The 25501-nt window shown below is 41.8% G+C and overlaps 1 protein-coding gene and 1 long non-coding RNA gene across 13 annotated transcripts in view; one reads left to right on the top strand and one right to left on the bottom strand.

The window, feature by feature from the left end:
• The window catches only part of SMARCA4 (SWI/SNF related, matrix associated, actin dependent regulator of chromatin, subfamily a, member 4), a 60149-nt gene extending 56958 nt beyond the window's left edge, over positions 1–3191 (top strand). For 4 of the 9 annotated variants that reach the window (XM_056570492.1, XM_056570485.1, XM_056570483.1 and 1 more), the window contains 3 exons: positions 262–394; positions 642–781; positions 2199–3191. In XM_056570492.1, coding sequence (XP_056426467.1) covers positions 262–394; positions 642–781; positions 2199–2231 — 306 coding nt within the window. In that variant the 3' untranslated portion in view covers positions 2232–3191. The remainder of the gene's footprint in view (positions 1–261; positions 395–641; positions 782–2198) is intronic. The other 5 variants (XM_056570491.1, XM_056570490.1, XM_056570486.1 and 2 more) reach the window with 2 other exon arrangements.
• LOC130367757 (uncharacterized) overlaps positions 1–25501 on the bottom strand; it is a 114236-nt gene that overhangs the window by 9906 nt on the left and 78829 nt on the right. The gene's annotated exons all lie outside the window — the stretch shown is intronic.

The following is a 25501-nucleotide window of genomic DNA, read 5'->3' as shown; positions in this document are numbered from 1 at the left end:
TTTTCAGTTATGGATATAGAGGCTATAATTTTAGCACCACCCTTTTTGGATCACCCAGTTTTTAATTGACATATTTATAGCAGTAAATCCTGGCTTTTTTATTATGGAGGAACTTCCTGTAACTACCTCATACTTTTTTTTTTTTTTATTGCTTGTTAATGTCTCTAGATGCCATGAGGTGTAAACAGTCTAACTCCTGTACATGGAATACATATTATGCTTAGGGGTCATAATTGTTTGATATCCTTTCTCTTTTTGCAGATATACGAAGACTCCATTGTGTTGCAGTCAGTCTTTACTAGTGTTAGGCAGAAGATTGAGAAAGAGGAGGAAAGTGAGGGAGATGATAGCGAAGAAGACGAGGAAGCAGAGGAGGAAGGGTCAGAATCTGAGTGTAAGTGTCTTTATCGTTTCCTAGGATTTTTGTGTTTTCGCTAGGGTTGAATATGGCATGTACACTGGACAGTAAGTTCTTCATGTGGTGCATTCACTTTTGGAGTTAAGGTCATTAGGTTGTGTATATACTTTTGGCTGATGCATTATCGGTTACAGCAGATGTCTACTAGGCAGTGCCTCCATCCTAAGACCACTAGGCTTACACTGTTTTTTGCAGTAACTTAAGTTGTCAACCTTTCTCACAGCTCGCTCAGTCAAAGTGAAAATTAAACTCGGACGTAAGGAGAAGATGCAGGAGCGGATGAAGGGGCGCAGGCGCACCAGCCGAGGTTGTAGGGCCAAGCCTGTAGTCAGTGATGATGATAGTGAAGAGGACCAAGAAGAGGTTAGTGTCTTTTGCGTTCATGCTTGTGCAGTCATTTGCTCCTCTCTCCTGTTGCTGTTTAACATAAACTACTGTATTTGCTTCATTATGGGACGACCCGTCAAAAATTTTAGATCTTATTAAAAAAAAAAAGCCTTTGACCCCCCCCCCCAAATAATGGCCAATAACCCCTTAACGACCAAGGACGTAAATGTATGTCCTGGTGAGCTGGTACTTAACACACCAGTTCGTACATTTACGTCCTATACATGACTGTGAGCATTAGAGCGATACACAGGTCAGTCGCGGCAAGTCCTGGCTGCTGATGGCAGCCAGGGACCCGCCGGTAATGGCAGACATCCGCGATTGTGCGGATGTCCGCCACTAACCCCCTCAGATGCCGTGATCAATACAGATCACTGCATCTGCAGAACGGCAGACGGAGGTCCCCTCACCTGCCTCCGCTGTCTTCCCACGGGTCTTCTGCTCTGGTCTGAGATCGAGCAGACCAGAGCAGAAGATGACCGATAATGCTTAGTGCTGTGCCCTATGCATAAGCACTGAACTGTATTATTAATCAAATGATTGCTATAAATAGTCCCCTATGGACTATTAAAGTGTAAAAATTTGAAAAAAAAGTGAAAAAAAACCCTCCCCCAATAAAAATGTAAATTGTCCCAATTTCACACAGTGTAAAAAAAACATATTTGGTATCGCCGCGTGCGTAAATATCCGAACTATTAAAATATAATGATACCGTGCCGTAAACTTAAAAAATATAATTTTTATAACATTCTGTTAAAAAAAAATTGATCAATTTTTTTTTTTTATATATATGCAAATATGTTATTAATTAAAAGTTCAGATCATGGGCAAAAAATAAGCCCTCATACCGCCGCTTATATGGAACAATGAAAGTTATAGGTCCTCAAAATAGAGGGAATTTTAAACGTACTAATTTGGTTAAAAAGTTATTTTTTTTTTTTTGCGCACCAGTAATAGAAAAGTATGTTATCATGGGTATCCTTTTAATCGTATTAACCCACAGAATAAAGAACACATCTAATTTTTACTGTAAATTGTACGGCGTAAAAACGAAACCTTCTACAATTTGCAAAATTGCGGTTTTCTCTAATTTCCCCACACAAATAGTATTTTTTTTGGTTGAGCCATACATTTTATGGTAAAGTGAGTGATGTCATTACAAAGGAAAACTGTTCACACAAAAAACAAGCCCTCATACTAGTCTGTGGATAAAAATGAGTTATGATTTTTTTGAAGGCGAGGAGGAAACTTAAATGTTAAAATAAAATGCTTTGAATTTTTATTCTCCCCTACAGAGTTACTCTTTAACCCCTCTAGATGTGCCTGAATATTTGCCCCTCTAAGCTGTTCATCCCTCATCTAACAAGTAAATGCTTTTGTTTCCTCTATGCAGGACCGCTCAGGAAGTGGCACAGAAGACGACTGATACTTACAGGACATTCCGACTTAACGCTCCGTCTCATTCCACTGCGTGCCACCAAAACGCCTATTCCACCACCTCCCCCCTTTGCCCCTTTTCTCTTTCCGTAGGACGCTAACGGGTAGCCTGAAATGTAGTGAACTGTACAAAAATAAAATTCTTCCATATTTATATAACTGAGGAGTTCTAGGGACGTGTACCGCCTGTAGCATCTTCTTAAAAGCATTAACTATCTGGCCGCACCACTAGGCCTCTCAGGATAGGTTAAGAGGAATAAGACTTTTGATTATATATAAATATATTTTTTTTTTATTATGGCAGTACTGTTTGAGTTACAGTATGGGAATCACTGTAGTGTCAGCCGTGGATGCATGCAGGTAGCAATCCACTCATTAGTACTGTATTTTACAAAAAACAGGTCAGAATAAAAGCCGTGTCCCCCTCCCCCTTCTCGCACTGTACAGGGAGGGGTGCGGCGGTGGTAGCTGTATGTATGTGTGTCAGTGTCACTGGATTTCAAACAGTTATAAATTAAAACCAGATGAAATACCTCGCCCAGTTTACTTGTATCTTTCTGTATACATTTCTTTTTTTGTTTTTAATGTCGTGGGACAAAATTTAAATAAAATGAAGTATTCATAAATAGAGGAGACATGGAGCCGTCTGTCATCTTTACTATGTAGAAGGGGAGAAGGAATGAGAGTCGTGCGTAGAGCTATGGACATGGTGAGGATGAATTCAAAAATGGTAGATTTGTTACAAAAATTTCTGCAACTTCTATTTATCTAAATGAGGCTGGCTTGGTGGGAAGACATTTCCGCATCAAATCTGCAGGGGAATAATAACTTAGGACTCACACTGCGGACATTCAGCTGGTGGAATACCCAGAATCGCCATTCCCAGATGTTTTTATTTTGCTTTTCAATTTTTTGGCATGTCATTAAAGAAATCAGCCTGCTTGTAGTAGTGTGGCATGGTTAGCCTTTTGCAGTGGTCTCTGATTGTGCATAAATGTAATTTTAAATTTTTTTTTAAAAAGTCTGAAGTTCCTAAGCACTAACATTTTTGGCCAATTTCACACCAGCCTTATGAATGTGCACTTCTCTGACAAATGTATGGTGAAGTATACATGATGTATGTTTTTACCAATGGGGGTAAAAAACTTTATCTACACAGACAATGATAAATGGAAAGGGGGGGCATATGTGGCGTTAAAGGGGTACTCCTCTTCCCCAGCATTCGGAACATTTTGTTCCGATCGTTGGGTGCAGGCTGCAGGGGTCGTGACATCACACCACGCCCCCTCAATGCAAGTCTATGGGAGAGGACGATGGGTGTGGCTGTGACATCACAACTCCTGCACCCAGCAAACATCTGGGGCAGTGGACTACCCCTTTAAGGTTTATGGGGGAAGGGCTATTTCTAGACCAGAATCATCCCATTAAACACTACAGTTTCTGTTGTGCGTCTTAAATGGCTGATAATAGATGGTATTGAACTGCACTGTGAATGTGAGAGATTTGTTTAATGTCCCTTTAAATGCACCAAGAAAAATTCTTGTTTAACTCATTTCTGTAAACTTTTGCCATGTCCAAAGTTCATCAGTTATTAATATGATGCTGTATGATAAAATTGTATTTATAAAAAAAATTCCGTTTTTTTCTATAAATTAGCATCATAGTAACAACCAATAATTTTTTATGAAGCAGGGTCTCAGCGCTATTACCACCATTGAACCCTAGATATAGCTGGGAGAAGCACACAGCTGTGGGCCTCACTCCCTGGATCAGCTCGTGGTCTGAAAGTGTTATCCACCTTTGCCCGAGCTGCAAAAGGAAAAACAAACTTTAGCTTACCTTCCACCGCTACACTGGTGCGCTGCCCTGGCGGTCTTCCGCATTCTGGGGCCTAACAAGTCACACTGCACTTAGCTAATCTTATCGCTGGCCGCAGCAATGTCTCGACTTGGCCAGTGATATGCTGAGCAGTATTGTCTTGTAATGGGCCAGTGCCGAAACTACTTTAACCCCATAAGGACCGAGGGTTTTTCCGTTTTTGCATTTTCGTTTTTTCCTCCTTGCCTTTAAAAAATCATAACTCTTTAAATTTTGCACCTAAAAATCCATATGATGGCTTATTTTTTGCGCCACCAATTCTACTTTGTAATGACGTCAGTCATTTTGCCCAAAAATCTATGGCGAAATGGAAAAGAAAAATCATTGAGACAAAATTTTTAAAAAACGTCGTTTTGTAACTTTTGGGGGCTTCCGTTTCAACGTAGTACATCTTTCGCTAAAAATGACACCCAATATTTATTCTGTAGGTCCATACGGTTAAAATGATACCCTACTTATATAGGTTTGATTTTGTCGTACTTCTGGAAAAAATCATAACTACATGCAGGAAAATTAATACGTTTAAAATTGTCATCTTCTGACCCCTATAACATTTTTATTTTTCCGCGTATGGGGCGGTATGAGGGCTCATTTTTTGTGCCGTGATCTTTAACGGTACCATTTTTGCATTGATAGGACTTATTTATCGCTTTTTATTACTTTTTTTCATGATATAAAAAGTGACCAAAAATGCATCATGTTGGACTTTGGAATTTTTTTGCGCGTACACCATTGACAGTGCAGTTTAATTAACGATATATTTTTATAATTCTGACATTTCCGAACGCAGCGATACCATATATGTTTATTTTTATTTACACTGTGTTTTTTTATGGGAAAAGGGGGGTGATTCAAACTTTTAATAGGGAAGGGGTTAAATGATCTTCACTTTTTTCCCACTTTTTTTTGCAGTGTTATAGCTCCCATAGGGACCTATAACACTGCACACACTGATCTTTTACATTGTTCAGTGGTTTCTCATAGGAAACCAGTGATCGATGATTCTGCCGCTTGACTGCTCATGCCTGGATCTCAGGCACTGAGCAGTCATTCGGCGATCGGACAGCGAGGAGGCAGGTAGGGATCCTCTAGCTGTCATGTAAGCTGTTCGGGATGCCACGATTTCGCCGCGGCTATCCCGAACAGCTCCCTGAGCTAACCGGCATGCTTTCACTTTAGACGCGACGTTCAACGTTGAACGTCGTGTCCAAAGGGTTAATAGTGCGCAGCATTGATCGCGGTGCCGCGCGCTATTAGCCACGGGTCCCGGCCGTTGTTGGAGGCCGGGCCCGTCCCAATATGACGCGGGGCCACTCATGGGTCCTTAAGGTACGTCATGGGTCCTTAAGGGGTTAAGGTGCCAGTTGCATCACATCACACCAGTCTTTGTAAATACCCCCCATTGGCCAACATTAAAACCATTGACGGGTGCAGTGAATGACTGATTATCTGGTAACAATAGATAAAGGTAATTTGTATTACCTTAGTCCTAATGGCAGCATGGACAGTGGAATTTTAATAAGATCAAGTAGTAAATTAAAGTAACCAACCAATTAAGTATCCCCTATAAAGAGGGACATCACTCCCAGCCCACTATGCACCTACTAGGGTGGAAAACTTGTGTGCTGCTGTTTGTACTAAGGAAAAACAAAGGAAAGTTAGAAATAGATCTCACGTCCTACAAGCAGCACAGATGGTGATCTAGCAATAGGACGACTCCTTTGGAAGGCTACGCTGCTGGCAGAACTTAGTACTGTTCGCTCAAAGGTATTCAGATGCCAAATAACTTGGACTCAAAGAGCCTATCTGGCTCAAAATCCCAAGCTGCAAAGATTGTACATTTAGGCATTATTGGCAGACCACCGCTTCCACCATAAAGGCCAGGGATCAGCAGACGTCAGTGCTGTGGTCTTCGCAGCAAGTTTCAGATGGTGGGGGCCAGCATTGCATGTATATTGTCAGGATGACAGATTTTAATGAAGACCCTAAGGACTCATCAATATTTTCTTGAATTTTCTGAAGCAGTTAACTCCATTTGTGCTGCTGGTAGGACGTAAGGGAATGGCATCTGTCTCGGGGTTGGATAAGTGATCAGTCGGTTCTTAAAGTTGAAGGCAGGAAAAAAACAAGTGTAAGAATCTAAGCTACTGTAACAATGGCCGCATTATGATGGCTGGAGTCCCGACATCTTCAGTATGGCTGATCTTATGTGGTATTTCCGGCATGTAGTAGGAATGACAACTGGGGATTTGGTCATGGGTGCCTAAGGCTGGGTTCAGATTACGGAATTTCTGCCTGCAATTCTGCTCGGGTTTTCTGTTCACAAATTCACACTTTGGAATTTTAAAGCGGATTTTCCGTTCACAAATTCTGCTTCAAAAATTCCAGTCTGGAGAATGGAGTTGCTCATTGTTCAGGCGCAAATGCTCGCGGAACACATTGCAGTCTATTGGGGACTGCAATGCCTGCGCGGTCCTAGCGCCGACTGAATCAGTCAGCGCTGGCTGCACTCGGAGTCTCTAAATGGAAATTTTCAGTCTAGAGATTCCGTAGTGTGAACCTAGCCAAAGTGTCATTGATAATGTGAGGCGGGAATTACTTTAAAAGTTCCTGCAGCCTATGATAGGTGTTGGATCACACAGGACATTGCAGCGTGCCCATACTGACCCCTGTCCACCACTGAAAGTATTTACATCAGGCATCGGGTCTGGACAAGGCAGCCTGCTCTAATGAATCATGTTTAAAGGGGTACTCCCATGGAAAACTTTTTTTTTTTTTGTTAAATCAACTGGTGCCAGAAAGTTAAACAGATTTGTAAATCACTTCTATTAAAAAAATCTTAATCCTTCCAATACTTTTTAGGGGTTGTATACTAAAGAGAAATCCAAAAAAGAAATGCATTTCCTCTGATGTCACGAGCACAGTGCTCTCTGCTGACATCTCTGTCCATTTTAGGAACTGTCCAGAGCAGCATATGTTTGCTATGGGGATTTTCACCTGCTCCGGACAGTTCCTAAAATGGACAGAGATGTCAGCAGAGAGCACTGTGGTCAGGACATCACAGGAAATGCATTTCCTTTTTGGATTTCTCTTTAATATACAGCCCCTGATAAGTACTGGAAGGATTAAGATATTTTTAATAGAAGTGATTTACAAATCTGTTTAACTTTCTGGCACCAGTTGATTTAAAAAAAAAAAAAGTTTCTATGGGAGTACCCCTTTAATCCTGTGGACAACTGTGTGTGTAGCTCGCCTGAAGAAGAGATAGCACTCTGGATAGAGGACAGGCCTGCAGGGGCAGTGGGACAATGGTCTGCAGGAAACCTTTTGGTACGGTCATTGCCACAAGTAACATCTACCTAAACGCAGCCCCGACCATAAGTCATTCATGGCAGTGATCTATTTCTATTTCAGCAGGATGATGTCCCGGTCATAATGCAGAAAGTATTTCGGAATGAGGAACATGACAAAGCTCAAGCTGTTGGCCTCCAGAATTCCCACATCTCCATCCAATTGATCATTGCCATATATCCTCGTTGCTGACCATTCCTGAGCGAATCTATCACAGACTTTATAAAATGTACAAGCTTTAGAGTCTGATTCTGGTTCTAATTCTTATACTAAATCTCTAGGGGGCGCTAGAACGTTAAAGAAGCCATCTGATGTAAATGGGCCAGAGCTGATAGTGATCTCTAGAGATGAGCGAACTTACAGTAAATTCGATTCGTCACGAACTTCTCGGCTCGGCAGTTGATGACTTGTCCTGCATAAATTAGTTCAGCTTTCAGGTGCTCCCGTGGGCTGGAAAAGGTGGATACAGTCCTAGAAGACTTTCCTAGGACTGTATCCACCTTTTCCAGCCCACCGGAGCACCTGAAGGCTGAACTAATTTACGCAGGATAAGTCCAACTGCCGAGCGGAGAAGTTCGTGACGAATCGAATTTACTGTAAGTTCGCTCATCTCTAGAGATCTCACATCATGATCCCATGTACGCTGATCCTCAGTTCAATTGTAAGTATCTCCCATCGCTGCCCCCTGCTGGGTCTGTTTATCACCAGCCCTGAGCTTATATTGATATGTGGCTTGGGAGATACCATAATGAGAAGCAGGTTTCTCCTTTGTAGCGATCAGTGTCTGTACTAGACGACTTCAGCTGGGGTCTACATTATCGTTTCCTCTGCATACACAATTTAACTTCACTTATATTTCCCTCCATTTTACATGACCTGGACATCTGATTGTTAAATGTTATGGAATGTTATATTTTTTTAGTTTTAGGAATAGTTACAGTGGTCCCTCAAGTTACAATATTAATCGGTCCCAGGACGACCATTGTATGTTGAAACCATCATATGTTGAGACCATAACTCTATGGAAATCTGGTAATTGGTTCTGAAGCCACCAAAATGTCATCCAAAAATAGGAAAAGGCTGTCCGGGCATGCTGGGAGTTGTAGTTTTGCAACAGCTGGAAGCAACCATTTTTGGGAAACACTGGTCTATGTAGAGGACAGAAGCTTCTTCACAGGTCCTGTACAGAACACGCAATGTCAAAAAAAAATAAAGGAAAATGGAGCTGCCCTTACCTGATGCCCAAAGGAGAAGCTAACCGTGGCACAGGTAAAGAGTACAGAACATGTAATACCTCCCTGTACTGTAGGGGGCGCTACCAGACACCAGTCAGTGCATGCACTTCAGTAATAAAGGTAAAGAGTACAGAACATGTAATACCTCCCTGTACTGTAGGGGGCACTACCAGACACCAGTCAGTGCATGCACTTCAGTAACACAGGTAAAGAGTACAGAACATGTAATACCTCCCTTTACTGTAGGGGGCACTACCAGACACCAGTCAGTGCATGCACTTCAGTAATACAGGTAAAGAGTACAGAACATGTAATACCTCCCTGTACTGTAGGGGGCACTACCAGACACCAGTCAGTGCATGCACTTCAGTAATACAGGTAAAGAGTACAGAACATGTAATACCTCCCTGTACTGTAGGGGGCGCTACCAGACACCAGTCAGTGCATACACTTCAGTAATACAGGTAAAGAGTACAGAACATGTAATACCTCCCTGTACTGTAGGGGGCACTACCAGACACCAGTCAGTGCATGCACTTCAGTAATACAGGTAAAGAGTACAGAACATGTAATACCTCCCTGTACTGTAGGGGGCGCTACCAGACATCAGTCAGTGCATGCACAGGGGTTTTACCAGTGAAATATCTATTCTGATTGGTCGGTTCTTCCAGCCATTGACACGTTTCGCAGATTCCAAAGCGTGTGTTGAGTCTGGTTTCAAGTTACAATGGTCCAGAAAAGACCATTGTATGTTAAAACTATTGTATGTTGAGGCCATTGTAAGTTGAGGGAACACTGTACTACCGTGTTTCCCCGAAAATAGGCCCTAGCTGGATTATCGGGGTGGGCTGCAACATCTGGAGGTCCGCAGGTTGAAGACCACTGACCTAGACAATGCACGGGCTGCAAATATTAAAAAGCAATCTTTAACTTCGTCCTCCGTTCCCCCGTTGCTAAGGAACCGGCCTCGCTGTCCTCCGCTGTTCTCGCTCGCCGGCCGGCTTCTTACATGACAGTCGGCTCAGCCTATCATCGGCCGAGGCGGGACATCGCTGCGGCCGGTGATAGGCTGAAGGCTCTGAGACGTCACTACACCAGGAAGCAGCAAGAACAGCGGAGGGACCATGAGGCCGGTGCCTTAGCAACGGGGGAACAGAGTACGAAGGTAAGTTAAAGATTGCTTTTTAATATTTGCAGCCCGGGCACAGGAATACATACTACAGCGCAGCGGCTGATAATTATTTGGCAGGGGAGAGAGAAGCTGCGCTCGCGGGTGACGAATGATCAGTACCCCGATATGGGGATTGTGGGGTGCAGCGCTTGGCTGATAAACCAGCGGGGTTGGGGGGCATTTACACCCCCCCCCCCATTATCATCATGTGATATGCGCAGCTCGCGCATATCACATGATGATAATGGGGGGGGGGGGTAAATACCGTGTAACCGCCATGTTGTTCAATGTGCATACCATAGACAACAAAGGGTTTTCAGATGTGGATTCCACGTCCATTTTGGGGCAGAACTTTCTATCTTTTTCATTTGCTGTGTGAACAAACCCTTAGGTACCTTCTGGTAGAATCATCCATAAACTGAAGAGCGATGTCTGTGAATGTATCACGTCACATTGTATGATGACACAGCCTTATGACAGCCGCTGCAGGACTCATTTGGTAACACACATCCTGCTGGAGATATGAGATTTCCGCCGTATACTATGATCTGGGTTTAACCACTGAATTCAGAGACATTTTGCACTTCCTTGTGAGAACATTTACTCACTTACTGTACACAATGAGGAACAATTGCTGGAATCTTCTGGTTTTTTTTTTAACACAGTTCATTGCTAAATCTGTCCTAGGAAGACAGTCACGGTTTTTAGGGCCTCCTTGAGCCACTTTTAACTGTATTGACATCCTCAGGATGCCCATACAGTTGAACACTATTACTTGCTTATATCCAGAGGGAACCTACCTACTGCGGGCTACCTACCGGGGCTCTATACAGGGGTAACCTACATAATGGGGCTATATACAAGGTAAAACTTACCTACTGGGGGGGGGTTATCTACAGGGGGAACCTATCTACTGGGGGGGGGGGATATCTACTGGGGCTCTATACAGGGAAAATCCTACTTACTGGGGGCTGTCTACAGGGGGAATGCTACATATAGGAGGAAACTACCGCTTGCTGATCCTTCTCTCCCCAAACATCATCTGTTAAGGGAGAATTGGAAAGTCACTACAAACATTAGAAAGTCTGGTTTGGCCAACTTTTTTCAGATGTGGCTACTTGGGTCTAGCCACAGAACAGCTCATGGCACACAATGATACATGCCACAGTACTTCTTGCCCTTTATATTAGAAATAGTAATATATCCACTAGCTATACTCCATATACACTGTCCTTGCAGATGGAAGTTGTTGATTTAGCTGCTTCTTCCCGGTATGGGGGAATTGTATATAGTTTCATGTGCTTTTGTCAATTTATTACTGCCTTAGTTCTGCATTATGTTGTTACTTGATTGCCTTTGGGTCTTGGGACCCGCTGTGATATTTTCCTGCTGTTTCTAGAATTCAAAATCTCTTTAATAAAAATTTAGTAAAAAAAAAAAAAAGGAATATAATGGAAAGAGAACTGACCTAAAGGAATCTGCTCTTTTCCAAACACAGGGCCATCCCTTGTCTATATGCTGTGTATGATATTGCACCCATTTGACTGACCTGCAATACCAGACACAGACACAACCCATAGACATAAGTGGTGCTGTTTCTAGAATAAAGCAGCCATGTTTTTCTAATCTTGTCCTGTAATGTAACCTCCAGGTCAGTCCCTAAGTGATCAATCAGCATCCAGTTTAGAAGGGGTTGGGCACGTACATGGTGTTGGCATCTATGGGGTTAAAGTTATGCCTTGTGTATATAGATCAATCAGAGATTCCAGTCATTTTGTAAATATTTCCTTCCTATCTCTTTCTGAGCAGGAAAGGGGCTGAGCTGCGGAGTGGTGTGATCCTTCGACAGACGTGCTTCCTTTCACCTCCTGGTGACCGCCTTCAGTCATGTGTAATGACTACATGGGTATACGGAAGAACACCGCTTAGGAACAAAAGACAAAGCGGACTCTAAGGAAACACTGTTTGTAAACTTTATTCTAGATCTTTTCTACAAGTGTATGAGGTGCACTATGTGCACAGTCGTCCTCCTCCCAGTCATTGTACTGAGAAAATAACTAAGATGTATATTGAGTTTTGTATATAAGTTTACTTGCTCTATATTCATTCACAGACAAAAGAGTTTATCCACCTATATATGGGACCCATGGAGGCAAAAGAATATATTCTAATTTATTTCCTACTCACCAACCTTTAAGAAATGTCATTACGAACAAAGTTGTTGAGGGAAACTCTTAAGTACTAAAGGCCTGACCAAAAATAGTCATAATGACACCCTCAGTATCCCTATACAGTGACCCCCCCCCCCCCCCCCCCGACCTACGATGGCCCCGACATACGATAATTTCAACATACGATGGCCTCTCAGAGGCAGCATCAACATATGATGCTTTTGTATGTCGGGGCAATCGCATAAACGGCTATCCGGCAGCGCAGACTGCTTCAGCTGACACCGGATAGTCGTCTACTGTGCCCCGTGTGGTCCGGTGATGTCTCTTACCTGTCCTCGGGGCTCCGGCGTGTCCTCTTCAGGATCCGCTGCATCGTTATCATCACTTCGCTGTACACGCCGTCCCGTCATCCAATAGGAGCGGCGTGCCTAGCGACGTGATGGCGGCGACAGAGAGCGAGGATCCGGGGGAAGCAGAGGCCTTGCCGGAGCGTCAGGGACACCTCAGGGACGCGGCGACAGCGATGGACGGCGACATCCAGGGCAGCGGTGACGGTCCGGAGCGGCGGGGACAGGTGAGTACAACTTCCACTGTCCTATACTTTACATTGCACGGATCCCTCAACATACGATGGTTTCAACAAACGATGGTCCATTTGGAACGGATTACCATCGTATGTTGAGGGACCACTGTAAAACGCTCATAAAAACTTGTAGACGACAGTGCACACCTCCAGTGTCTTGCATAGAACTATTTGTCTAATTTCTAGCAAAATAGTTTTGGCCTATAATAACAGTGGAGGCTTTTCAAGAATATCCATACAGTGAAAAGAAAAATGTGAAAACACTTAGTAGAAACATGTGACTCACAAAAAAACAAATTACAATGGAAATGGCACACAATGATTTCAAAATGTAACCAGGCAACACATTGCAAAAAACAAGAACATTAGCCATTATCTCTCATCAGATCCCATTACAGCGATCCGGAGGAAAACCTGAACCTGATGGCCAACATCCCCATGAAAAGAGGAGCACTGTCAGACTCTCACTATCCCAACCACAGCCATAACCAGCGCAGTCATTAAAGGGGTAGTCCAGTGGTGAAAAACTTATCCCCTATCCTAAGAATAGGGGATAAGTTTGAGATCGCGGGGGGTCCGACCGCTGGGGCCCCCTGCGATCTCTCTGTACGGGGGCCAGGCTCTCCGGCCAGATAGCGGGTGTCGACCCCCGCACGAAGCGGCGGCCGACACGCCCCCTCAATACATCTCAATGGCAGAGCCGGAGATTGCCGAAGGCAGCGCTTTGGCTCTGCCATAGAGTTGTATTGAGGGGGCGTGTCGGCCGCCGCTTCGTGCGGAGGTCGACACGCCCCCTTCCCGCGGGCTGTCGGGGCTCCGTACAGGAGATCGCGGGGGGCCCAAGCGGTCAGACCCCCCCCCCCCCGTGATCTGCAACTTATCCCCTATCCTTAGGATAGGGGATAAGTTGTTCACCACTGAGTCACCACTGGACTACTCCTTTAAAATCACCTGACCCCCAAAACAGCCACAGGGCTGAATAGAACAACCATAAGCACTGCAGGCATTACAAGCACAGTCCCCAATTTTAGCCACAGAGCCCCTATAGTTGTCACTGGAGCCACAGTTATCACAGCCGCAAAGCCTCTAATAACAATCATTACCTTTTATTGCAGCCGTATTATCCCCCATAACAGCCACTGCCCCCCCCCCATTACAACCATAAATGGAGCAGTCAATATTGCAACAGTGGCGCTTATAACAATCATTACTATAGGCCCTATTACAACCCAGGACCCTTATTACAGACCTGAAACCCACTCCCCCCCCCCCCCCCCCTCACACACCCGATCCATAGCAGCTTTTGTCCCCCATCATGACTACAAACAGGTAGATATTAACTCCCAAGAGCCCCCATTACAACCACTATGCGTCACTACATGCACAGAGCCCTGTACTGTTGCCTCCCACTATTCTTGAATTACATCTCATTGGCATTAATATGGGGGGGTGCAGACCACATCTGGGTGACAGTAATCATGGTGTCACCTCATGTGACGTCTTGCTGCCCCAGCAGCATTGAAGGTTTAATATATGTCAAAGACAAAAGACACTTCAGCACAGAATGCTCCTATATAGATATCCTTCAACTGTGGGTGTAGACTCCAATCCCTCTGGATGTGCTCTGTAGTGTTGAGCAGGAATTTCGTAATGCTAATTTTTATCGTGAATATCGGCACTTCGCAATTTTGTGAATATTTAGAATGTAGTGCTATATATTCACAATGACGAATATTCATTTTTTTTTCACATGCAATTTTTTATGCAAATTTCCGCATGAAAAAAAAGTGAACGAACATAGCGAATATGCGAATTTCGCAAACATAGGACGAATATTCGTCAATATATTCGCAAAATATCGCAAATTCGAATATGGCCCCTGCTGCTCATCACTATTGCTCAGATGTAGGTATACACAATCTCATGTAGGTATACACAACTTGAAAGGACATGTGAAAGGTATGAATAAAAGCACTCACCACATCCTATGGCAAAACATATCTTCAGGCTTTATTCACATTGAAGGATGCAGGATGGTGGAAGACAGGGGAACAAGACAGATGCCGGGGCGACATTTCACACCAAGCGCTGCGTTCTCAAGCCCTCCGAAGATATGCCTGAAGATATGTTTTGCCATAGGACGTGGTGAGTGCTTTCATTCATGTCCTTTCAAGCATTGAAGGTTTACCTGATTTTCCTACACATGATGCATAATATACAATTCTCTCCAGGTGACACCAACCCTAGAGATGTCAATAAACTCAGAGCTTGTGGAGAAATGACATTTTGTTAAGAAAAAAATGGAGATCCTCAGGATGCAGAACAACAATTTAGATACAAAGGACAAAAGGTTGCGGACTTTAAGACATTGAGCTATTTTTTGTGAGCTTGCAATGTATTCAGAAGGTTGTCACCTGGGTCCCACACGTGGGCTGCACTTGGCAGACATAGCCGAGATTCATGAGAAAGGTGTTCTAGGATTAGTTATTTACCTGCCAGGCTTCTAAAAGAGGCATTTCCATTCCATATTAACCAAGAACTGCACCTTAACCCCTTAAGGACCCGGGGTTTTTTCGTTTTTTTGCTCCTTACCTTTAAAAAATCATAACCCTTTCAATTTTGCACCTAAAAATCCATATGATGGCTTATTGTTTGCGCCACCAATTCTACTTTGCAGGGACATCAGTCATTTTACCCAAAAATCTACGGCGAAAAGGAAAAAAAAATCATTGTGAGACTAAATTGAAAAAAAATGCAATTTTGTAACTTTTGGGGGCTTCCGTTTCTACACAGTAAATTTTTCTGTAAAAATGACACCTTATCTTTATTCTGTAGGTCCATACGATTAAATTGATCCCCTACTTATATAGGTTGGATTTTGTCGGACTTCTGGAAAAAATCATAACTACATGCAGGAAAATGTATATGTTTAAAAATGTCATCTTCTGACCCCTATAACTTTTTAATTCTTCCGCGTATGGGGCGGTATGAGGGCTCATTTTTTGCACTGTATTCTGAAGATTTTAACGGTACCATTTTTGCATTGATAGGACTTATTAATTTTTTTGTGCATACGCCATTGACCATGCGGTTTAATTAACGATATATTTTTATAATTCGGACATTTCCGCACGCGGTGATACCATATATGTTTATTTTTATTCACACAGTTTATTTTATTTTTTTATGGGAAAAGGGGGGGTGATTCAAACTTTTATTAGGGGAGGTGTTAAATGATCTTTATTCACTTTTTTTTGCAATGTTATAGCTCCCATGGGGACCTATAACACTGGACACACTGATCATTGTTATCCCATAGGGACCTATAACACTGCACACACTAATCATTGTTATCCCATAGGGACCTATAACACTGCACACACTGATCTTTTACATTGATCACTGGTTTCTCATAAGAAACCAGTGATCGATGATTCTGACGCTTGAGTGCTCATGCCTGGATCTCAGGCACTGAGCAGTCATTCGACAATCGGACAGCGAGGAGGCAGGTAGGGACCCTCCGGCTGTCGTGTAAGCTATTCGGGATGCCGCGATTTCGCTGCGGCGATCCTGAACAGCTCCCTGAGCTAACTGGCATGGTTTCACTTTCACTTTAGACGCGGCATTCAACTTTGAACGCCGCGTCTAAAGGGTTAATAGCGCGTGGCACCGCGATCAATGCCACACGCTATTAGCCACGGGCCCCAGCCGTTGTTAGAGGCGTGGCCCCGCGTTATAGATCGGGAGCGGACTCATGACGTACGCGTACATCATGAGTCCTTAAGAGGTTAAAGGGGTACTCCTGTGGAAAAGTTATTGTTTTTTAAATCAACTGGTGCCAGAAAGTTAAACAGATTTGTAAATTACTTCTATTAAAAAATCTTAATCCTTCCAGTACTTTTTAGGGACTGTATACTACAGAAGAAAATTTTCTTTTTGGATTTCTCTGATGTCATGACCACAGTGCTCTCTGCTGACCTCTGCTGTTCTGAGCAGGGGGAAATCCCCATAGCAAACATATGCTGCTCTGGACAGTTCCTAAAATGGACAGAGATGTCAGCAGAGAGCACTGTGGTCATGACATCAGAGAAATCCAAATAGAAAAGCCTTTCCTCTGTAGTATATAGTCCATAAAATGTATTGGAAGGATTAAGATTTTTTAATAGAAGTAATTTACAAATCTGTTTAACTTTCTGGCACCAGTTGATTTAAAAAAAAAAAAAGTTTTCCATGGGAGTACCCCTTTAAGTTAGTAGACTTTAGATTCTGCAGATCTTGGTTGCAGATTCAATAGATGGTCATAGACAGCAGACACCTATTGTGGATTATACCAAGATCAGGCAAAGTAAAAGAGGTATTCCCAAAAGCATCAGTTGTTCCCCTTTGCAGTGCTTGACAATGGTTCAGTACCATTCCTGCTGCTCCATGCTGCCCTGAGGATGACAATAATGTCCATGGCTATGTTCACTTGGTTAGTGAAAGAGGCACCCTTGCAGGGCTTCCTTTCTGGGGTACTCTGGTGGAATTTTTACTTTTATTTTTTTTAAATCAACTGGTGCCAGAAAGTTAAACAGATTTGTAAATTACTTCTATTAAAAAATCTCAATCCTTCCAGTGCTTATTATCTGCTGTATGCTCCACAGGAAGTTCTTTTCTTTTTGAATTTCTTTTCAGTCTGACCACAGTGCTCTCTGCTGACACATCTGTCCATGTAAGGAACTGTCTAGAGCAGGATAGATTTGCTATGGGGATTTGCTCCTGCTCTGGACAGTTTCTGACATGGACAGTGGTGTCAGCAGAGAGCACTGTGGTTAGAGAGAAACAAAATTCAAAAATAAAAGAACTTCCTGTGGAGCATATAGCAGCTGATAAGTACTAGAAGGATCAAGATTTTTTAATAGAAGTAAAGTACAAATCTGTTTGTAAAAACTTTCTGGCATGAGTTGATTTAAAAAAATATATTTTTTTTTTCCACCGGAGTACCCCTTTAACCCCTTAAGGACTCAGCCCATTTTGGCCTTAAGGACTCAGACAATTAAATTTTTACGTTTTCATTTTTTCCTCCTCGCCTTCTAAAAATCATAACTCTTTTATATTTTCATCCACAGACTAGTATGAGGGCTTGTTTTTTGCGCGACCAGTTGTCCTTTGTAATGACATCACTCATTATATCATAAAATGTATGGCGCAACCAAAAAACACTATTTTTGTGGGGAAATTAAAACGAAAAACGCAATTTTGCTAATTTTGGAAGGTTTTGTTTTCACGCCGTACAATTTCTGGTAAAAATGACATGTGTTCTTTATTCTGAGGGTCAATACGATTAAAATGATACCCATTATTACATGCTTTTATATTATTGTTGCGCTTAAAAAAAATCACAAACTTTTTAACCAAATTAGTACGTTTATAATCCCTTTATTTTGATGACCTATAACTTTTTTATTTTTCCGTATAAGCGGCGGTATGGGGGCTCATTTTTTGCGCCATGATCTGTACTTTTTTTTGATACCACATTTGCATATAAAAAACTTTTAATAAATTTTTTATAATTTTTTTTTTAATAAAATGTATTAAAAAAGTAGGAATTTGGGACTTTTTTAATTTTTTTTTGTTCACGCCGTTCACCGTACGGGATCATTAACATTTTATTTTAATAGTTCGGACATTTACGCACGCAGCGATACCAAATATGTCTATAAAAAATGTTTTTTTTACGCTTTTTGGGGGTAAAATAGGAAAAAACGGACGTTTTACTTTTTTATTGGGGGAGGGGATTTTTCACTTTTTTTTTACTTTTACTTTTACATTTTTTTTTACACTTGAATAGTCCCCATAGGGGACTATTCATAGCAATACCATGATTGCTAATACTGATCTGTTCTATGTATAGGACATAGAACAGATCAGTATTATCGGTCATCTCCTGCTCTGGTCTGCTCGATCACAGACCAGAGCAGGAGATGCCGGGAGCCGCACGGAGGAAGGAGAGGGGACCTCCGTGCGGCGTTATGAATGATCGGATCCCCGCAGCAGCGCTGCGGGCGATCCGATCGTTCATTTTAATCGCGAACTGCCGCAGATGCCGGGATCTGTATTGATCCCGGCACCTGAGGGGTTAATGGCGGACGCCCACGAGATCGCGGGCGTCGGCCATTGCCGGTGGGTCCCTGGCTGCGATCAGCAGCCGGGATCAGCCGCACATGACACGGGCATCGCTCCGATGCCCGCGGTTATGCTTAGGACGTAAATGTACGTCCTGGTGCGTTAAGTACCACCTCACCAGGACGTACATTTACGTCCTGTGTCCTTAAGGGGTTAAAGCTTTACTATGTTTTCGGCCGGCAGGAGTATATAAGTGAAACTAAAAGCGATATCCCGATGCCTAGTGCAATAAAAGTGCTGTCCCATTGCCCGAGACTAGTGCCGATGCTCACGTCATCAGATAACCTGCTTGATGTTCCATCCCAGAAGTCCCATAGACTAGAATTGGGCTTCTTGGATGGAACATTAGGCAGTCCGTCTGAGGATGTTAGTATCGGCTCTAGTCTCGGGCAATGTGATGGCACTTTTAATTTCACCCGTATCCTGCCGCCAGCTGAAATGATAGTAACGCTTGGTTCATATTTAAGAGATTCTGTAAATATTCATTGTTCGATGACAACTCTCCTGTGCAGAAGATCTGGCTGCAGCGTCTTGGATGAATGGAGTTTATGCTGGAAGCTTCATCTGCTGACTATCACACGCAGAGCCTTTATTAATAATATATCAACTAAACTCAGATGAACTGAAGAATGATGAGTGCTATAAACTCTGCTTTAAAGGGGTGCTCCAGTGGAATACAATTTTTTTTAAATCAACTGTTGCAAGAAAGTTATACAGATTTGTAAATTACTTCAATTTAACCCTTAAGGACTCATCCCATTTGGGCCTAATTTTATTTTCGCATTTTCTTTTTTTCCTCCTCGCCTTCTAAAAATCAAGACTCTTTTACATTTTTTATCCACAGACTAGTATGAGGGCTTATTTTTTGCGCGACCAGTTGACCTTTGTAATGATATCACTCATTTTACCATAAAATGTATGGTGCAATCAAAAAAAATACTATTTGTGTGGGGACATCTATAAGAAAACCGCAATTTAGCAAATTTTTGGAAGGTTTCGTTTTCACACTGTACAATTTACAATAAAAAATAACATGTTTTCTTTATTCTGTGCGTCACTTCAATTAAAATGATATCCATAACTACATACTTTTCTATTACTGTACTGCTTTAAAAAAATCTCAAACTTTTTAACCAAATTAGTACATTTTAAATCCCTCTATTTTGTGGACCTATAACTTTTTCATTTTACCATATAAGCGGCGGTATGAGGGCTCATTTTTTGCGCCGTGATCTTTTGCTTTTTATTGATACCACATTTGCGCACATAAAACGTTTATGAATTATTTTTTAACATAATGTGACAAAAGCAACAATTTGATTTTTTTTTTTTTTTTTTACGTTTACGCCGTTCACTGTACGGGCTCATTAACATTATATTTTGATAGTTCGAACATTTACACATTCAGCAAATATGTTTACACATTTACCAAATATGTTTATTAATTCATTTATTTTATTTTTTTTACACTTTTTGGGGGTAAAATGGGAAAAAGGGACAATTTAAATTTTTATTGGGGGGAGGGTATTTTTCAAATGTTTTTCATATTATTTAGTAATACAAATACAGGGAAGAAGTCTAGTCAAGATAGTCAAGTGTCAATTACTCAAGTCAGCGTGGGTTACATAATTCAGTCCAAGTCTACTACAAGCCCCAGCGAGCCAACAAGCTCCCTAAAGTTTACTGAGCATCTCCTTGGGCCTGAACTGAGCTGTAAAGACTTTAAAGGGGTATTCCAGGCAAAAACTTTTTTTATATATATCAACTGGCTCCGGAAAGTTAAACAGATTTGTAAATTACTTCTATTAAAAAATCTTAATCCTTCCAATAGTTATTAGCTCCTGAAGTTGAGTTGCTGTTTTCTGTCTAATTGCTTTCTGATGACTCACGTCCCGGGAGCTGTGCAGTTCCTATGGGGATATTCTCCCATCATGCACAGCTCCCGGGACGTGACATCATCATTGAGCAGTTAGACAGAAAACTTCAGAAGCTAATAACTATTAGCTTCTGAAGTTTTTTTAATAGAAGTAATTTACAAATCTGTTTAACTTTCCGGAGCCAGTTGATATATAAAAAAAAGTTTTTGCCTGGAATACCCCTTTAACATATGTCTGCCTCAGTAAAGTGCTGTTGTTCTGTAACCTTGCATCGCTGTGATTATTTGCCCCGCACCTGGCCCAGAAACCAGTGCAAAGCAAGATAGTTCAAGCCATAATTTGTCATAATTGTGATGATTATGGCTGTGAGTTCATGAAAACCCTAAAGCCGCTCCCCCCCTCCCCCCCCCCCCATTACTATGATTTGGGGAGCCATGTCATCTGCTGGTGTTGGTCCACTGTGCTTCATTAAGTCAAGGGTCAACGCATCCATCTACCAGGAGATTTTAGAGCACTTCATGCTTCCTTTTCTTTTGAGTTGCATTACTGAAATAAAATGGACTTTTGCACGATATTCCAATTTTTTGAGTTTCACTTGTATGTCTGACAACTTGTTTGTTGTCTGTTTTCAGTGGCAACCATAACAATTGTAATTACAGTTCTCTAGTGTAATACAGGCTGTAACTTTGGATCATGATGGAATATTGTACAGTACATATAGGCCCTCATTTACTATTCTAAACCCGACCTCTTTTGTCGGGTTTTTTTGGCGCATCTTTGTCTGTGACATGTCGCAGACATCCTGCGCCAGTCTGCGACACGATGCGACATTTTTTCCCGACGGACCCGATGTGGATTCTCCCAAACCCGAAAAAGGGGCGTTACCCGACATTTCTGAGCTTTCCCACGTATTTATTAAGGTTTCCAACCCGAATTTGTTGAATTGTTGTGGATTTTTTCCCGACAGCTCAGAGGAGTTGGAAACCAAAACCTACAAAACCAAGTGCGACAAACAGGATGCGACATAATAATAAATACCAGGGGAAAAAAGCAGTCGGGTAAGAAAGCAACATAGACTTACAACCCGATTTTCTTAGTAAATGAGGGCCATAGTGTATTTACAGAGTTTCTCCATTGCTAATGCAATCAGATAGAAACCAGGTACTTTACATTTGGCTGAGTAGAAAGAAATGAATGAAAGTGAACATCCCCTTAAAGTAATAAATGATGACAACAGCATGAGTTAATAGCCTTAATAGCAGCTTGTAATACCTCTTGAGGATACAGAAACGATCTTTAGACTACAGATTCTGCTTCTGTTTAGTGGTGGAAGGTGGGACTCCGGATTGGTCAATCATCTCACCAAATTTTCACTCATTTTGCATGTTCATTTTGTATATTGGAATTCTGCTCTAGAACTACATGTTGGTTACTCACTTCTGCTACACTGTAATTCATAGAAACTGCATAATGCGCTGTCTCTCCCTGCTTAGGTATGTGACCTAATAAGATGACGGAAATAGGAGTAGGTGTAAGGTGCAGCCTATGGAGGTGTATAAGTAAACAGCGCGGCCCAGAGCCAACAGTGCACGGTGCAGCCTCCTGTAGCTCACTAGATTATCCAGTCCCTGACAATGAGATTAGTATTTAATAGCAATTGTTAGCAACACTGTTAAAAATGGATTTCAAAATCTCGTCAACTCTTCAGATGCCTTCGTATCAGCTACCGTCAAAAGAGGGTATATCCTAGAGTTCAAACTTTTTTCACCAGACAGGTTTCTAATCTATCGAAACCCAAATCATATTGTTCTAGATGTTCTTCATCAGTTCATGCAGAAAGACACTTTAGAAGCAGTCTCTCCTCAAGTGTAAGGTCTAGGGGGGACATTTATCATTTGCTTTACACCACTTCAATATTCTAAATGTCCCTGAAAATTTTGCGCAATTGCATTTTTTGCACATTTTCTTTGCGCAATTTTTGGTAGAACATCTTTCAAAGTTGATTACTGTTTGGTGCACTATACCCCACTTTATACAGTGGAGCTGTATTTATTATTTGCGCAAATTACATTTAGAAGTGGGGTTTTTTTTTTTGCGCAAAGCCTACTTTTTTTTTGCGTAAAATCGACACCATTTAATAGGACACGTACAAAAGTGTCTATGCTAGAGCACAAAGCTTAAACCAATATCTGCAGCCCATTGGTTTCTATAGTTGAGCAAAATCTATCAAGCCCTGTGCACCTTTTTAGTAAATTTTGAGCAACTGTGTAAACAATACACCAAGCAAACGGGTAAAATCTATTCTACATTACACCAACATTAATAAATGTCCCACTAGGAGTGTACTCTCCAATCTTTCCAGTCTCTAAATCCAGCGGAGGTTGGCGACTGGTCATAGATCCGACCTTCCTGAATCAATTCCTTCTCAAAAAATCTTTCAAGATAGAATCCATCCAAAACATGGCATCTATTGATCTTCAAGATGCTTACCTGCATGTACCCATCTTTGTTCCTCATCGGAATTTCCTGCAAATAGCCATTCTACATCCGGGGAAAATTTCTCATTTCCAATTCACCTGTCTCCCATTCGGGATTACATCAGCATCCAGAGTTTTTACAAAAATCATAGTGGTTTTGACAGAAAGCAATTTTTGCACTCCCTACCTGAACAATTGGCTTGTCAGAGCACAATTCAATTCGCGTCTCCTCGAAAATCTCAACACTATTCTCGACATGCTACAGTTGCACGGGTTCCTAGTCAACCTGAAAAAGTCCCAACTTCAACTGACCAACTTCACCAGGATATCTTTCTTAGGGTTTGTTATAGACACCCAGTTAATGAAGATCTTTCTTTCCAGCGACCGAGTGTCGAAGCTTACTCAGGCAATTAGAACCTTCTCATCCCACAATCATTGTTTTATTCGCCTGGGCACACTCACCTCGATGATAGAAGCAGTACCATGGGCCAAAGCCCACATTAGATCTCTTCAGCATGATATTTTGAAATGTTGGGAAAGGATCCCGAATCATTTGAATAATTCTATCAAGATTCCAGTCTCTCTGAAGGAAGATCTGGCTTATCCAGAAAAGCCTCAGGGCAAATCTCTGATAATCCAGATTCCTCTGGTCCTCACGACAGATGCCTCCGATTAGGGTTGGAGTGCCCATGAAGGCAACAAGTAGACCCAGGGCATATGGTCCCCCAGGGACAAAGAGCTCTCATGCAATCTCAGAGAGCTGAAGGCTATCAGGTTAGCTCTGTACCAACTTCAGCCTCATCTTTTCCACATGCCAGGTCTAGTTCAGTAAGACAATATTTCGGCTGTCTATCATCTAAAAACACAAGGTGGGACCAGGTCTCTATCACTGATGAAAGAGTGCAACAGGATAATGACCTGGGGAGAAGAGCATCCACAAAGTTTGCACAAGACAGGTTAAAAACAAGCGGTGGGGGAGCACCAATCAATCATGATCTAAATGGATACAGCAGTCTCAGTAACAAAAAATTGAATAGCTGTTATATCTATAAATGTATTGTGAGAAAATAGAGATATTCCGGCTCTATCCCTGGTCTGGACCCCGAGCAAGGAGAAGGTGTGGACCTCACCCAGAACATTGAAAATTAAGGAAGTAAACTCCAGCTCGGTTCAGGAACATGTGGCTTTATTCACATCAACGAGGCAACAGGTAGAGAGAGGAAGTGACGCGTTTCGGCCAGGTGCTGGCCTTAGTCGTACAATGATTACAGGTTACAAGAACTCTTTTATATGGAACCGGGGGTGAGGGGAGACACCCAAGGCTAATTAGCCAGGAGTGGCTCCCGTTCACACCCGGACCCATTCACACAGAGAACATGAAGCACTTGTACAAGCATTATATCAATCGTATGATGTGAACAAATGGTTAAAAAGAAGCAAATATGTAATCTTTATTAACTATATATAAAAAAGACAAGTGCAAATATATGGAAATAATAAATTAAAATAAAAAACCAGTGTGATTGAACACTAGTAGCCCATGAAGGACATGGGCTAATCCAGCGTGCACCCACACAGTAGTATAAATAGTTCTCCAGAGCATTGTGTGAACAACGGCATAGTGATAAAAGGAATAATTGAAAAAAAAAAAAATATATATATATATATATATATATATATATATATATATATCTCAAATATTAAGATAATGAAAAATGAAAAATATGGAGACACAAATGTCGCCATTCACACAAAAGCATAGATGGAATTGCAACACATAAAATTCTGAATAGCAAAAATTGATGCATAAATATCATGACTGTGATCTCATATAATACATAAATAGAGAACAAAATTCCTTATGCAGGTGATGGTGGAAAATATAGTCTTATATAATGATACAATAAAATAATAAATACCACAGAACAAAGCTAGAAAAAAATAAGAACATTGTAGGAGAAAACCCCTATGACTGGACGAATAACGTAAATGGAATACCCCAACAATAGAAAGCACAAAAAAATGTATATAGAGGGGGAAAAGGAAAAAGGGGTACAGTGGACCATTAATAATGAAGCACTACGTCCAACCTTTTGTTAAGACCCCTAGGAAACCTAGTGTCTAGCCTGAGGATCCAATATATTTCTCTGTCTAAAAGTTTATTTTTATGATCTCCTCCTCTCTTTGGACATAGTACTCTTTCTATACCCTGCAATTTAATACCAGACCAATTTCCAGAATGGCATTCAGCAACGTGTTTAGATATCATAGAGGTGTTTCTACTATCAAAATGTGGAGTATCAGAAAGATGTTTTCTGACCCGCACTTTTAAGGTATTGGTCGTGCACCCC

Source organism: Hyla sarda, chromosome 4 (assembly GCF_029499605.1).
Source record: "Hyla sarda isolate aHylSar1 chromosome 4, aHylSar1.hap1, whole genome shotgun sequence".
In the NCBI taxonomy this organism is placed as follows: domain Eukaryota; kingdom Metazoa; phylum Chordata; class Amphibia; order Anura; family Hylidae; genus Hyla; species Hyla sarda.
This window is presented reverse-complemented; position numbering and strand designations above follow the sequence as displayed.